Source organism: Camelina sativa, chromosome 8, assembly GCF_000633955.1.
Source record: "Camelina sativa cultivar DH55 chromosome 8, Cs, whole genome shotgun sequence".
Lineage (NCBI taxonomy): Eukaryota > Viridiplantae > Streptophyta > Magnoliopsida > Brassicales > Brassicaceae > Camelina > Camelina sativa.
Window position 1 is genome coordinate 8,450,455 of NC_025692.1, and position 15,873 is coordinate 8,466,327.

The window sequence follows — 15,873 nt, forward strand, 5'->3', positions numbered from 1 at the left end:
GTGTGGTGATTGGTGACAAACGAGGAACACCATCGACGAGATTGCCACCACCACCCACCGATGATAATTAGTAAAATTCACCGATCTTTGTTCTCTGCTGCTGAGACCACCATCAAAGCTTCTAAATGTGAAGGAGGAAGTGGAAATAAAGATGTTGTGTTGGATGAAGGAAGTGGACGAGAACTTGAAGCTTCTCCTCCGTTCAAATTCTTGGATTTTGTCATCTAGTGAATGAAATGATGAGTATTGGAATTGTTGGGTATTGAATGAAATATGATTATGATATTTGAACTATTGGGAATTGTTGTTTATTGGAACTATTGGGATTTTTTTGGTAATTAATGAATGAAACCTTATTAGGAATGATGGCTGAATTTTTGGGTACATATTAGAATCTGAACTGTGAATGAAATGAAAAAACATGGGTAATCTTAAAGCTGAAAGGTGTATTTGAGTGCTACTATCTTATCTTTGGACACCAAAGTTGTTGCATACCAAGTGTTTGATAGAAAGTCATTGAGAGAAAAAAAAACAGTTTGTAAAGAGTAAGAAAGTTTGTCATCCGATTTTGATGTCTTCGGCTTATTCACCTTGTACATCAGAGGTTATGAAGTTGGCTAGTAGTGTTCATGAGGCTGAGTACAGTAAGATAATATTTTCTGGTTATGGTCATCACTATTTTTGCGATTTCTGAAAATATTTAGGAAAGTCTTCCTAATTTTCAAGAATATTTTCCTAAACATTATGAAATATTTCTTAAATCTAAAGAAATGAGTTATTGCATCTTTTAATTTTTTTTTGCCTAAAATCTATCACAGATTACTCCATTTAGTAGGGATATTTGATTTTATTTTGTGCACATCCTGATATTTTGTCTATGCATATAAGAGTAATAATTTGATTTCTGTATTTCTAAATATTTTATGAAGGCTATCCTGAAGTTTAAGGGTTTATTCCTAAATATTATTGAATTCTTCCTAAATTTAAGTAAATATGTTTATAAATCTATTTAAATATTTTGCCTCCATATGTGGGAGATTACTCCATTAGTAAGAGGTAATGATATCATTTTGTGCATATTTGGGTGTTCACCATTATCCAGATTTTTTATGAATATCATCCCTAAGTTCATCATGAATTCTAAACTTATTATGAAGATCATCCTAAAATTCATGGACGCTTTCTTTAGTTTTGTGGATTCTTTCCTTAAATTTCCAAGGAGTGCTAGGTTCTGATTTTTCAAGTTGAAAAGTCAGGAGAAAGGATTATACGAGCTACCAACAAAAGTTTACACATCTCATCTTTCAAGGAGAAATATATTATATGTGGTTGCACAATTGTAATTGCACATCTCATCTTTCAATTTTCTTTACTTGTTGTCTTAGCCAAAATCTCTTGAAAAAAATTTCTTTTGGTGCTTTACTAGTTACTCATTCATCTGATCAAATGATGCAAGAGCTGAACATCTTTTCTCCGAAAAACAAGAGATGTAAGTAAGCAACAACATCTTGAAAAACGATCAAAAATTGAAAAATCATGAAGACTTTTACTTAGTCCTAAAATTAGTAGCAAACTAAACACCAACATACAACAAAGGAAGAAAAAGCCACGAAGGCAAAAGATCCATCATTAAGTTCATCCTGAAATCCAAACTTTTATGAAAGTCATCCTGAAGTGAAAATAAGCTTTTCTGAAATTCTTGCGATTCTTCCTGAATTTTCAATGAGTTTTGGATGTTGCTTGTTGGGTGCTAGTTTTTAAAATTGCAAGAACAAAAGAAGAGATTCTAAGAAACAAAGAACTTAAACAAGAAGAAAAGCCAGAGTAAAGATCCTTGTTAAGAGCACTTCAAACAAATCCAATGCTATGAACATAAGAGATACTACATAACAATAAGCTAAAAGGATTACATTACTCTCTTCAAGCCTACTAAGGTGATACATTCCAAGGAGAACACAAATTGAAGCTATCCTGAAAAACTTTACATAAATTCAATTTTCCATCAACATAATGTTATAAACTAAACCAATAAACACACACAAAATAAGACAATAAAATCAAACCAACTACCAAGAAAAAACTCAAAACGTTAACACATTTTTACAATGATACACACCAAAATCTCAACTACAAACACATTTTCAAAAATCAAACATCATTAAAGAACAAACAAACCAAACATTTTAAACATATTCACTGAACCAAGTTCTTCATATAAGGTTTATTTTAAACATATTCACTGAACCAAGTTCTTCATATGCTTCAATAGAACTATATCCGAACACATAATCAGAGTTCCAAGCAAGATCGACGAGGACAGATCGGTAATGAGAACACGGCTACAAACACGGTGGCGAGAACACGACGACAATGACAACAGATCGGCGATGAAAATTGATTGGCGAGAAATTTGTGATGCTTCATGGTCTTGGGAGAGTAAGGACTCGATTGGGTTATGAAAACTGTTTGTTTGTCACGCTTCAGCTCATATGTTTTTGTGAAACTGTATTGGTAATTACAAGTAGCAAAGCTTGGTGAATCACTCAAAGAGTATATTAAAGAAGAAGAAGAGACCTGGTTCTAGAGGAATCAAGACGAATTGGAGAAGACACGGATGAAAAAAAAATCTCCAAAATCTCATTATTGCAGAGATAAAGATGGAGATTTTTATTTATTATTTAGTAATTATTTTAGTGTTTTTATTTGTGTGCTAATTTTGGAAAATACGACACTGTTTACTAACTTTGGGAGAAAATTTTAAATTTGTGCTATTTTTGTCAATTGTCATAATTTTTATTTATTTTAAATTAAAAACAAATTTTAATATGTATACCTTTTTTTGTTCCATTTGTTACTTCATCAATTTTAGAAGAAAAAAACATTTTTGTTCTATTTTTTTATTTTATGGAAAATGATGTGGAAATAATATTAACAAATTTGAAGAACGAAGATGATTATCATGTTCCTCCTTATTCTTTATTTTTTATTTGAGGTCATCCAGAAAAATTTGGAAACCTTGGACCGGCTTTCAATAATTGAATGAAATGGTAACTTATATATAAAATTTTAATTAAAAAGTTATTAAGGCATTGACCTGATTAACATAAGATGAATTTTTTGCGAAAAAAATACCATGTTCAGACCAATTCGATCGGGAAATCTTTAAGATAATCCACTTTGAAATTCTGAGTTTAACTGTTTATCAAATATATTATAATTTACATAGTAGTGTTGTTTTGATTTTCGAGTTGTGATTAAACCAAAATATAAAACCATGGTTTCTTTGGGTTTATATGAATTTACAAAAGTAAAGCATTTAAAAGAACGAGAAGGTTTGATACTCCTTTAGTCCTTTTCTTTTGAGAAAGTTGAATATATAAACAAAAATGATGAGTCTTTGGAAACTAATTAGTTTGCAAAGACTCATCATTTGACTATATTTTTCATAGGAGCTCTTCATGCTTTTAAACCAACTATCAGTTGGTACAATTGAGGGGCTGGGGAGTTAGTTAATCAAACTTTGTATCTTAATTCTTTTGTGAACATATGTGCACAGTTACAATTATTTCAGCCAACACCGACTGAAAACACACACAGTAGAGAGGTTATGTAGCTAGTCTTTCATGTCATAGTAGTAACCCAATAATTGTGGAAGAGAGATAATATGCATTGAATATTTATGTCGAATTCTCAGCTTACTTTAGTTATGGACATGAAAATTAGGAATTGACGGCATTCGTCTGCCTATCAAGATGACCAGAAATTAGGCATCTGGGATTAATGCATGTTTGGCTCACTCCATTAATAGATCAGAAAGGTCTTCTCTGTTTCCGAAAATTAATTCTATCTTATAAATTTTATTTCTAGTCTAAATTAAAGATTTTGGGTATGAAAACCAAAGCCACCGTTTGTACACAAAACAAAAGGAAAACTCGTTTTATTATTAAAATTAATTTATTTATTAGATATTTTCCATTTTACATATTAAATAATTGTACGCATTGACACTGCAGTACAATTTTCACAATCTAAAAGATTGGTGCATCAATGTTCAGAGGGCAGTTCCGGCCATATATCTTTTGCGATACGCGGCTGCATTTGCTGGAAACAAGATTTGGCTAACTCCTTCGGCCTTGAGATGGGGAACCAACATTTTCATAGCCAACTAGTGATTCAAATAAAACATAAATAAACAAAAATAATATCAATTTCAAATAGTCATGGTAAACCAAAAAAAAAGTGTCATTTAAAAAAAAAAAAATAATAATCTATCGAAAAAATTTGATGAAGTATGACGAGAGATACAATGACTTACACCAAAAAGCCTGAGGCTATGCCAAATGCGAAGGGGAGAGGGAAATGGAGATAGCAGATTGGAAATGGAGGATAGAGTGATAGCACAAAGATGATAGATAAGAGATAGGGGACGAGGGTTCATGCCGCCGAGCAGAGCCATCATCCCTGACGTGCGAGACCCACCACTAGAGAGGTAATCATAGCAACCTTGTCTCATTGCCTCTTTTGCTTCGTCCGTCGATCCAATTAGCACATGAGAAAATGCATTTCCTAGTGTGTTAACCGTCGCTGACATTGGCTTCACCACAAATTATAACGTATTATTTCCAAATAAATCAATTTAGTTGTAAATCGGTTTAGATCAAATGTTTATGTTTTAGATGAGTATGTGACATATATATGTTCACCTTGCGTATATCATAAAAGGACTTGATAACTTCCGAGACTTTTTTTGCATCCCCGAGATTGCTTAATGGCTGGAGAAGACGGCTTAGAATGAGGATGTCAGACAGTAAAACCATCATTCCAGATGCGATCGCTGGATGACGCATGTTGAATGCATCTCCCAGTACAATCACTCCTTTCTTCTTGCTTAAAGTAGCTGACATGCGCTTTGCTTGCACCACTTTTATGTGTGCTCCCTCATCTATCCCTTTCAAAAATATTTTGCGGAGTTTTGGTGGTATCTACATTAAATGGTGTAAAGAGATGTTAAACGTACCTCTTGCAAATGTTAGAATGTGTCTATGTATGAATATGAAGTAACACCAACTTAGTTATATATTTATATTTTCAAAGAATAATCATCCGAATGTTTGTTTACCTGAGGAGCAATAGTGTTCTTTATGAAAGTTTCCATTTCACCATTTGCAATAGAAGGAAAATTGTGTGGGAAAATCTCAAACCCACAACGAACCTCAGTGCTGCTTATTTGATACAAAATGGCGTACGAGGGTTTAGACAATATCAAGTGTAAGTTTTTGGGTTCCTCAAGCTGACAATTCTTTGAGATGTAACCAACTAGGCACGATAAAACCTCCGCCTATACCAAGTTGTAGCATATTGATACATATTAACTAATCAGTATACCATAGTGAGTAACATCTTAAAATTTTGAGTAATGATATGTTTAAAAATCTTTACGTGTAAAGGAGAGTATACTTACATTGTTGTCGTTAAGAGACCGACGAAGGTTTGAGTAACAACCGTCGCATACCACAGTGAGAGGTGCAAAGGCTGTTGTTTCTTCTCCTGCTTTATTTTTGTATGTCACTCCTTTGATCACTCCTTTTTCTTCTATCAAAGACTTCACTGTTCCTTCTTCCAACCTCACACTGCCAATTAATGATTGGTGCAAACAAACTCATTGCTACTGCCAAGATTAGTAGTATATATATTGAGTAAAAAAATTAGTGAACAGAGAGATACGTACTTGGGATGGGAAGAAGCCTTTTGGCGCAATTTTCCGACGAATCGGCCATTGTGAAAAGATCGAGCAGAAGGTTCATAAGAAAAGTTGTTATTTTCCACCGGAAAAGGTGCTACAGCTTCTTTTCCATCCTTATAAACTGTCATGCCCGTAGCAATCTGTGCATCTATTCCCTCCAAACAATCTATACATATGTAACCCCAAGACACAATATAAAGTTCTTGATTTAGTTACATGTATAAAGAGAGACGTATATATATATATATATACTTTTTTTAATATATATATATATACTTTAAAATAAAAGAAAAAAACGAAAGAAACAGAGACAGACCTTGAAGGCCAAGCTTAGAAAGCATGAGACGTCCACCAGGCTGCATAAACTCACCCATCATTCTCTCAGGTTCTCTCATGTCCCTCTCTATCACATGTACTCGACGTCCGTCCTATATATTATCAAAATTTAGTTAGCATAGCGTTGTTGTTCGTACGTCCCAACCAAAAATATTGCAATAGAAATATATGATGCAAAACAATAACAATCATATACTGTTTATATAGTTTTTATCTTATCCATTCATGCACAAATACTATACAAAACAACAAACAACAATCATATGTTGTGTTAAATACCTTAGCAAGAGCATATGCGAGAGCCGAACCGCCGACACCAGCCCCGACGATGATGACGTCCGTAGCACCGTCTTTACGCTCCTCCGGCACCGCATCTGCAGGCTTCGTGGCCTTCTTGGTCCTGTTTGTGACGTAGAAGACCGTCCATGTCAACACGAAGGTGAGTAGCGTCCATAAACATACGTGCGTAAAAGCCATATCCATATCCAGTAGTTCTCGATAAGGTTTATGAGATAGTTGAGTAAAGATGAGTGAAAATATATATAACCATTACGGTTTCCATGCTTTTGTGAAGAGGGTAATTCATTTTTTGGCTGTTTTCTATGAACAAGTCAAAAATACTTACGCAACAAAATCCACACCACATAACGAATTCAATTATTGATTTACTTTTTATGAACACGACAATATAATATCTCATCGGTGTCACAAAGTCAAACTATATGATATCTAGTTATCTAGACTATACCCCTCTTTTAGAAATTGCTAGGCACTCGTCGGGCGGTCGGGGTGGACCTAACGTCTAGCGAGAAAATCGGATATTAAACAGGATTAATCGGGGATAGTTTTAGGTTATTTTATTAAATTTTTAATAAAATTAAAATATATTATACTAAATATATGGATAATTCTGTTTATGTTAAAAGAAAAATATAAAACTATAGTATTGGCTTTAAAATTATGATTTTTATTAAAAGTTTATAGATTTGTTATTGCAAAACATCATAAACTCTTACTTAAATGTCAAAATAACAAAAATATATATGTCTGATTTATATTTAGTTCTAAAAATAATCGGTATACACAAAATTAAGCGGAAAGTAATCGGATTAAACAGATTATAATCGAATTAGACAGGCATAATCAGATAATTGATGCTACGCAGAGATTAGTCATTAATCGAAGTGGAAAAGATGAACTTCGCAATTTTAAGGGGCATAATGGTACTGAGGGGAGATTTTTAAAACATGGTACTACACATGGCTTTATCCTCATGAAGTTTTCGTTTTAAAATTCTCTTTTTCTTCCATCTTTATAAGTTGATAGATAACCCCCTAACCGAGTTCGGGCGAGTTGTAAACTACAGAAAGCCCATCGAACGAACATTCTGCGGCCCATTAGCCCATTAAAATTCAGGATAAAGATAAGAGCTTCGTTCATCTCTCTATGGACATAAAAAAATCAGAGGGAAGAAAAAAAAGAAAGCAATCGCTACGATTTCAAGAATCAAGAAGCTGATGATGAAGAGAATCCCTCGTATCAAATTTCCTCAGCGACACTCTATTTCATCTGGTTTACATTTTTCTCTCACTTATTAGTCTTTTTTGTTTCCTCGGTTCTTTTCGGCTTCTTGCTTTATTAAAGATCATCACTTAGTAGCTTTATTCTTGTTCTTGACGTCTCCTCTTTATTTTTATTTTTTCAGGTTCTGGACCTGCTCCGGGATCTGTTACCGGCGTCAAGAAAAATGTGACGGTGAGTTCAGATGTTCCGGCGGCTCCCAAGAACACTGCTGATGGAGGAAAAGCATCTCTGCAGCCAAAACGTACGCCTGTCTCCGACAAAGAAATAGAATCTATAATGGTGAGTTTATATTATGTAGAGTTTTGTTTAACAAGTTTAGTAGCTCAATTCTTGATTTTTTTTTGTTCTACTTGTGAAAATGTTGCAGTTGGGTGGTTGCATCTGATATTCCTATGTTTGAAAACCTAATCAATCGACCAGTTTGGGGTTCTTGTTGTCTTGTCGGCTGGTGAAGTTTTTATTATGCTGTTGTTTTTTTTAATTGTAAAAAATAACTAATAATGTAGAGGAGACGATGATTTTGTAAGAATGATACTCTTTTCTTTCTCGTTATTATTCTTTAAGTTAAAAAAAATGCCTCTTTCGAGTTTCTACATTATTGTCTTCACAATTTTTTAATTAAGCCACTAGGTTAACAATTATTGAGCGTTAAACAATTGAAAGAATGATGTGCAATATTCGAAATTAGGTAAGTAACAAAATAATTCATGTTAGACTATTCATAACTCTTACTCTCATTCTCATATGATATGAGTCATATCCCTTTCCAGCCAAATATTTGAATAAAAGAAATCATAGTATTTGATCACACAAAATGCCAAACAGTGGTTAAGTCTTAAGACTGAAGCAGCAAAGAAAAAGAGCTTGAAGCAACAAAATACTCACAAGAGCTTCAAGACCCCTATAAACGAATCTCAATCTGTGCATTCCTTCTGATTCACCCCGATCAGGTCAAAAAACAAACAAGATTCGTTTCCGGAAAATCAGATCTCAAGTTCTTGAGACCAGTAGATACAACTTACTTGCTTTGTGTTTGCTGCCAGATGACTGACTACAGTCTACAACTCGGTATCGCAGAGACGGATCATTATTTCAGAGACCATTCTCCGTGCAAATGGAATATAACTGAGGCTGTACCTGTCATCAAGACGTGTATAAGAAAGATGTTCAATCCAAGGCTTAAGAATATTCGGGTTCTTGAAGAAACAAACCCTGTTTCAGGTTGAATTTTTAGCATTGAACTAACCATATCAGTGCACAAATCTCGCATAGGATCGCAAGGAATGTTAAAATTTTGCTGTGGATCTACACGAGATGAAATAATATGTTTTAGAAAAAGACTGAAGTTTCAAGATGTGATGTTTCCAAGACAAACAAATTGCAGACTTTGTGCATTACTCATATTGGATCCTGCAGATACTCTATACATCTCATGCTGGAACTACATATAATGATTGGTTTGTTGTATAGAGAGAGTAAGGAAACATACCAAGAGAGCACAAATGAGTGCAATAACGACACATCCAATATAAATAGATGTAGCGTAGATACGAACAGGGTCCAACATCATATTCATCTGTTGCTCAGGTCCCATGAGGAAGGCTGTGCTGCCAAAGAAACAATTCATCTCTTGTGGTTTAAAACAAACATTGATCTCTTGTGGTTCATCCTATAGAAAGAACCATCTTCCAATCTTTGAATGTTAAAAAGAACTGAAATCGTGAAAATGTAAGCCAAATCGCAGCAACGTTGAGACAAAAAAAAAAAAAAACATACCTTCCAATAGCTAGAACATTTCCAAATGTGAAGAGCAGTGCAAATTTGATTGGGATAGAAAACACAATCATGGACTGTAGAAAGAAGAAACATATATATAAAACTTACTGATCAAAACCATCCCAATTCGATCAATAGAACATCATCAAAATCAATCACTATAAGAACAATACAATCGGATTTTGTGATTCTATCTTATGGAATCGAATGAGATACTAATAAATATGTCACATCGATCTTTACCAGAAACATAAGAAGCAAACCAGTGGCCAACGAAGCGGCGAATCCGTACATTCTCTGCGAAAAAACATTGAAGACGATTTGATTGAGTTCAACAACACAGATAAGAGTACCCTAAGATAAAATATTGATCGGGGAGAAACCTGGGTAGGGGAGAGAGAGCAGAGACCCTCCGATCCATCTTCAAGGAAATTATCAGTTGTTGTATCGTCGCCGTCTCCGCCACCGGAGAAGAAGTCGTTCAGCTTCTGCATCTCTACGATTACTGTTTTTAAAAAAAAAAAAAATTTGCCGATGATCGGAGAGAGTTCACCGTTGAAAAAGTAAAAGAGTTACTCTCTCGCTCACACGGTCACACCTCTTGATCAATGATGATTATTTGCAATCATTATCTCAACTCTTGGGCCGCATTAAGCCCAAGTCCAATAAGTAAAATTAATTTAGGAATTTCTCATGTGTACTGTTGTATTTTTTTTTTCCATTATAACTAGGTTTTTACCGCAGAACTAAATTATAAATTAATATATTTTAAATTATAATTTTTAATTTATTTAGTTTTCAAATTTCTAACTAATTAAATTTTAATTTTATTTAGAATGTTTTTTCTTTTTTCTTACGTTTTATACATTTTAAAATCTAATTACATTAAATTTGTTATTAGATAGAATATAAAATTTTAAAACACTTAGTTTTGTTTTCTATAAATAAACAGAGGTATATACCTATATGATACGTTAGTATATATTTTTATGTGTATACAATTTTTTTTTTTGGAATATTAAGAATGTGTTGTAGTATGTGTAATATTTTGTAGTTCATATATTAAATAATTTATAAGTTAATTTTTCAAACTATGACTACATATCTATAGTATACGAAATAAACTAATAGTTTTAGTGTTGGTTCTATAGTCCAAACCCGCCATGTTAGGCGGATCACGCAACATGTTCAAAGATTTTTAATCCGCAAAAACTCATCATATGAAACCCGTGAAAGTAAAATATAGTATGTGAGGCTAAAAGTCACTTTTTATCAAACCAGTTTTTCGTTTTAAAGAACAATACCTCTTCACTCACCTCCTTATAAAATCTGTATACATTTACAATTATGTTTGTTACCTTTTAAAATACTTAGTTTCTATAAAAAAAATCAAATATAAGTAGAGTTAATTGTGTTTATTAAATTAATTTTTAATGCCAATTGCATGGTTGTAAATAAGTATCAACCTCAAGATTTATTTTATAAATGTCTCCAAAAATGTATATATAGATTATATATTCATTTATTAGTTATTATATAATATTATGTAGAATTTATAAATAATTTTGTAAATCTATATTAATGGAGGAAATGACTTTTTTTTTATCACACTTGTTTTTGGAGGATTGGAAAGTAAAATTCACTTTGAACTTTGAAGTGTTCGTTCGGATGTTTTTTTTTTTTTCCATATACTTGGAATTTACATTAATATTATTAAGAGACATTTTCACCTCGTCCACATGAAGAGAAAATAAATTCCGCATAGTGTATTTAACTTTATTTTCTTGCCACTTGGTCCATAGATAGGTCTTTGATTTAAAAGGAAAAAAAAAAACTAAACTCTAAAAAAATAATGAATGGAATTTTACTTTAGTTATTATAACTATTGATAAAAGTCAAATGATTATAATATTACGGCCACTTAGAAGTTAGAATTCCATATTGCAAAAAAACCAATGAAATTGATAAAGCAACAATAAAAAAGGTGTTGACCATGAATTTTTAAGAAGATATAATATCTTGATGCTTGACATTTTTAATAGTTTTACTTTTTAGTTGCCGTCCCTTATTCTTCGGCGTCCTTTGCCAGTGAATAGAAAACAAATTATTAAATTTCAAATGCAAAATTAATAATTATTAAATTATTAAATATTCTCGTTGACCTAGAGTATAAAATTCAAATGCGATTTTTTTTTCGCGCAGAAATATAGTGTTAACTGTCAAGTAACCATGGTGGAAAGTGGAATTGGAGAGTAAATACAACTTGAATAGAAAACATTGTTAGTTATATAGTCTTTTCTAGTTAGAGTATGTGCAACTTGAGTAGAGACTGTAGAGTCATACTGCTGGACCTGAAATGAATAACTTAATAAATATTAAATATATTCAAACGCAAAATTATTTTGGTAATTCGAAAGGAATTATTAAAGAACTAATTAATTTTAAGTTCATGCATTATGACGTATCTAAAGTTAATACTGTATATTATAGCGTATGATCTTAATACAGTGTTAGTAAAATAGAGTGTGTAATTTTTGAACAATGTATATTTTAATGTAGGATGATATGTTTTGAACATAAGCAAATGTAAGCTATATAACTTACACTATAAGCATAATTTGTTGACTCTATATGATCTATCATTCGTCACATATATCATGGCCCAAAGTTCATGTGGCAAGCAATTGGATTCGTTAGATTTTACATGTTTTCGCCAGTCTTTCGAACTAATTTTGGTATAAATGCTGAAAATATGAAAATGTGAGTGAACCCGAGTGACAAAACAATAATGATGAAAATGATTTATAAATTATAATGTCAATCACATAACTTAGGTTTGCTTGTGTATGTACCATACACATCTAATTTTGTGTATGTAACCATCCACATTTAATTGTTCGTATAACACTATAGCTATTAATTTTTTTTAATATAGTTATAAGATTATGTATTAAATTATAGCTAGTGTACTTGACAATCATTTTTTATTTAAAACTATTTTTTTTTCAACCATATAATTTGTTTTCTTGTTATATTGGTTTGATGATGTTGGGATATATATGGATAACGAACGCTTGTTTTCCTTAAATATATGATTTGGTAATCGAATTCGTTGTATCTTGTATAGTTGTATGCGCTCTCTGGTTCATACTTGTTTAATATGTTTTTAATTGCCAATTTGTAGAAAATTTGTCAATTTGTAACTAAAGAAGTAGTTCATACAGTCTGGCTCGTGTTGGTGTCAGTGTTAAATTAAGGGATAGGTCCACGGATCCAAAAAGTCTTCATATTTTTACCATCTATAAATAGCAAGATCCTTATCTGTGTAAATAACTCAGTTCTTATGGTGAACTCTTGAAAGAAAGAAAAAAACAGAAGAACTCTTAAGTTTTACTAAATCATTTTCGACTGAATTGTATTCTGATTGACCAATAAGACCACGGAAAAGGTACTTTCAAAGCTGTCTTTTTTTTCTTCTTCTCTTTTTCATCAGTTTCTGTTATTTTCTTTCCTTTAATAAAAACATTCTGTGTATATATCCACTAATGAAATGATTTTGCTTAGTAATTTAATTTTCTCCTTTTGTTTTTAAAACTTTTGCGGCAATTTTTTTCACTTCTGATTACCAAAAATTAACATGACTAACATCTTAGATTATAGGAACAAGAAGAAGAAAAAGAAATGGGACGAGGTTCTCTCAGGAAAATGATGGGAGGAGGAGCGACTGCCTCAGACTCAGATACCGATACTTTCAGCATTTTTGGCCCCTTCCATCTTACATCTATTGACTGGTAATATATATATTTGTTTTGTTTGTTATTTTATAACAAGTTTTCTTTTATGATATATGATAGATGTAAATTCATGTGCCGTGCAGAAGTGTCTTTGGTAAAAGTTGACCTTTGGGAATATCCCATGTCTAATCAGATTCTCAAAATAATTTGCTTTATTTTTTTGCTAATAGGACCAGTTCGTACTACCGGACCTCAGTGGCATCAAGTTTGGTAAATGGAGTGTACACACTGGAAGGGGACAGGCTTGAGAAACGTGTAGGTTCCGAGTCACTAGCCAAGCCTTGGTGGGAGTTTTTCAACTTCACTTTGCTCGAAACCTTGATGGATGACGACGGCTCCATATACGGTGCCGTTTTTGAATACAAGCTTTACAACCTTTACCAGAATACCCCACATGTGAAAGTTCCACACCATGTAATTGCCTTCCGTGGCACAATGCTAAAAGGAAAGACTTGGAAGTCTGATATGAAACTTAACCTCAAAATAAGCTTCAACAACCTCCATCAAGGCGGTAGGCCTATGCATGCTGTAAAAGCAATCCGCAATATGGTGGAAAAATATAGCGAGTCAGCTATATGGCTTGCTGGACACTCTTTGGGAGCCGCACTAGTGTTGTTGGCTGGAAAGACCATGACAAGTGTTGGATTCCTCCTTGAAAGTTACATATTCAACCCACCCATCTCGTCTCTTCCTCTGGAGCAGCTACCTGGGGGAGATATGATTAAAAATGTGTTTCAAATCGCCAAGAGTGTTGTCAAAGCCACTGTAGTCATGGCCTTAACCGATCTAAAGGTAGCTAGTTTACTTAACTATGGTTGTTTAGTAATTAAGAACTCATTTTGTTAGTTAGAGTTGTTGAAGTTGATGTTCTTACAAGAAACTGTTTGTCTTATATAATTATAGGTTCAAGATCAAGACAATCCAAAAACAACATCGTGGATACCTTACTTATATGTCAACCCAGCAGATCCAATATGTGCAGGATATATTGATTACTTTAGACACAAAACCTACATGTCTGAGATAGGTGCAGGCGAAATCGAAAGAACCGGTGCAAGAAAATCAGTGAGAAGTCTATTGGTTGGAAAAATTAGAGGAAAATCATCAACATCAGATTTGTCAACAGAACCTCTTCACCTACTTCCATCAGCAGATATGATTGTAAACAATAACAAACCGACTAAGTCTACAACAGCTCATGGGCTTCACCAATGGTGGGAGCGAGACTCGACCCTGCTGGCAAATTGGGAAAGCTGCTGCATTAGGCCTTACATTGAAGGAAAGTTGGATCAATTGAACCTACAATGAAAAATAACAATGAAGGTCAGATAATACAGTATTTGGTTTGGTTAACTGGCTTTAGTTCTTTTATTATATTGTTCAAATGATCTTTTAGTTCCAAATCCTTTTCTATTTCTACTATTTTTTTTTGTCTTCTATTTCATGTTTGTTATCTTTCCCATGTTTCTATTTTTTCTTTCCATGTAATTGTTCATAATATTTTCTAAAACTACTTTAATGTTTAAAACAAAGCTAATACGGGGAGTATAACATATATTATACATACTTTAGACAAAAAAAACGTGTAAAAAATTAAAACCCTACAAATCGTTTAACTAATCAATCATGAAATCTCATTCGAATAACCTTAAACTTAACTAACTGTAAATAGATGCATAATCATAACTCAAAACCTTATCAAAAAGGTTCAGAGATTTCTTCTCAATATCGAGTACAAAGAGCTAAGATCTTCTCCCTAAAATATCAAAGAAAGTAAACTAAAGCTACGTATTTTGACAAACTTGAGAGGCTGTGGATGTCCATTGGAGGCTATACTCTACGAAGCTGTTTCAAGTTTTGCCGGAACCTAAATTAAAACAAGTATTAATAGGCCTTGACCTTGTGGTTCAAAAACAGGCGCCTTAAGGCTTTGATCAGCAGAACTAACATATTGTGTTAGGAGAGGAGAAAGCTTGGTTTCCACGGTCATGGCCAGGCCATGGGCTCTATGACCGGGGATCTTCATTGGGTGGTCGTTTCTTCACTTCTCCTCTTGCTTTTTCTTGGACCTACAAGACATGTCTTCAGTATGTCGATCAATAATAATTTTTGATTGTGTAGGTTGTTGAGTTTAATTCAACTTAGAGGTGAAAGATGGCTCATCCGGCTTTCCAACAATTTTTAAATCACTAAATTTGGTGTATGCGAAATCGCTCAACAAATTGGTTTGAAACATGTTTTGTTCGTTTTTTCTTTTTTGATATTTTTTTACCCAAAATCTTCAATAGACTGCTTGACACCAAAAATACTTGAAAATCCTCATGAGATCTTTGGATTCATGTGAAACACTTGGTAGTAACATTAGTAACTATTCCTTAAACGGGCAAAATACGATGCCATCATTTGTCAAACATAATAATCATATAAAATCTTATATTATTAAAATTAATTATGAATTGTTGATTTTTGTTTTGAAATAGCCAAAATTATGTTTACTCTTTATTCACAAATTTATACTAATAAATTCTACTATTGAATATCATAAAAATACAAATGTTCATTCGAAATGTGCTATGGTAACATGTTTGGAGTAATTGGTTAGGTTTGTATTAAAAGCAGGATATTTATTCTAATCTAATG

General features: G+C 32.9%; 4 protein-coding genes across 5 annotated transcripts; 2 read left to right on the forward strand and 2 right to left on the reverse strand.

Annotated features, from left to right (window-relative positions):
* On the reverse strand, positions 3,923-6,599 carry LOC104706718 (squalene epoxidase 5-like). The gene is made up of 8 exons (XM_010422929.1): positions 6,359-6,599; positions 6,060-6,171; positions 5,729-5,909; positions 5,462-5,630; positions 5,120-5,338; positions 4,704-4,982; positions 4,316-4,594; positions 3,923-4,165 (listed from the first exon to the last, which is right to left on the reverse strand). Exons 1-8 carry the CDS (start codon positions 6,560-6,562, stop codon positions 4,052-4,054), a joined length of 1,557 nt encoding a protein of 518 aa, XP_010421231.1. The 5' UTR covers positions 6,563-6,599; the 3' UTR covers positions 3,923-4,051.
* On the forward strand, positions 7,518-8,218 carry LOC109125851. Its single transcript, XM_019228375.1, has 3 exons — positions 7,518-7,651; positions 7,785-7,942; positions 8,031-8,218. Exons 1-3 carry the CDS (start codon positions 7,597-7,599, stop codon positions 8,046-8,048), a joined length of 231 nt encoding a protein of 76 aa, XP_019083920.1. The 5' UTR covers positions 7,518-7,596; the 3' UTR covers positions 8,049-8,218.
* Positions 8,355-10,016, reverse strand: LOC104706720 (vesicle transport protein SFT2B-like). The gene is made up of 6 exons (XM_010422930.2): positions 9,823-10,016; positions 9,683-9,736; positions 9,440-9,513; positions 9,153-9,270; positions 8,910-8,968; positions 8,355-8,800 (listed from the first exon to the last, which is right to left on the reverse strand). The coding sequence occupies exons 1-6, from the start codon at positions 9,931-9,933 to the stop codon at positions 8,722-8,724; spliced, it is 495 nt and encodes a 164-aa protein (XP_010421232.1). The 5' UTR covers positions 9,934-10,016; the 3' UTR covers positions 8,355-8,721.
* LOC104706721 (GDSL esterase/lipase At4g10955-like) lies at positions 12,755-14,770 on the forward strand. 2 transcript variants are annotated; one of them, XM_010422934.1, is made up of 4 exons: positions 12,755-12,887; positions 13,093-13,230; positions 13,404-14,025; positions 14,137-14,770. In XM_010422934.1, the coding sequence occupies exons 2-4, from the start codon at positions 13,121-13,123 to the stop codon at positions 14,539-14,541; spliced, it is 1,137 nt and encodes a 378-aa protein (XP_010421236.1). In that variant the 5' UTR covers positions 12,755-12,887; positions 13,093-13,120; the 3' UTR covers positions 14,542-14,770. The 2 variants fall into 2 exon arrangements, with proteins under 2 accessions (XP_010421236.1, XP_010421235.1); XM_010422933.1 differs by having other exon boundaries at positions 13,100-13,230.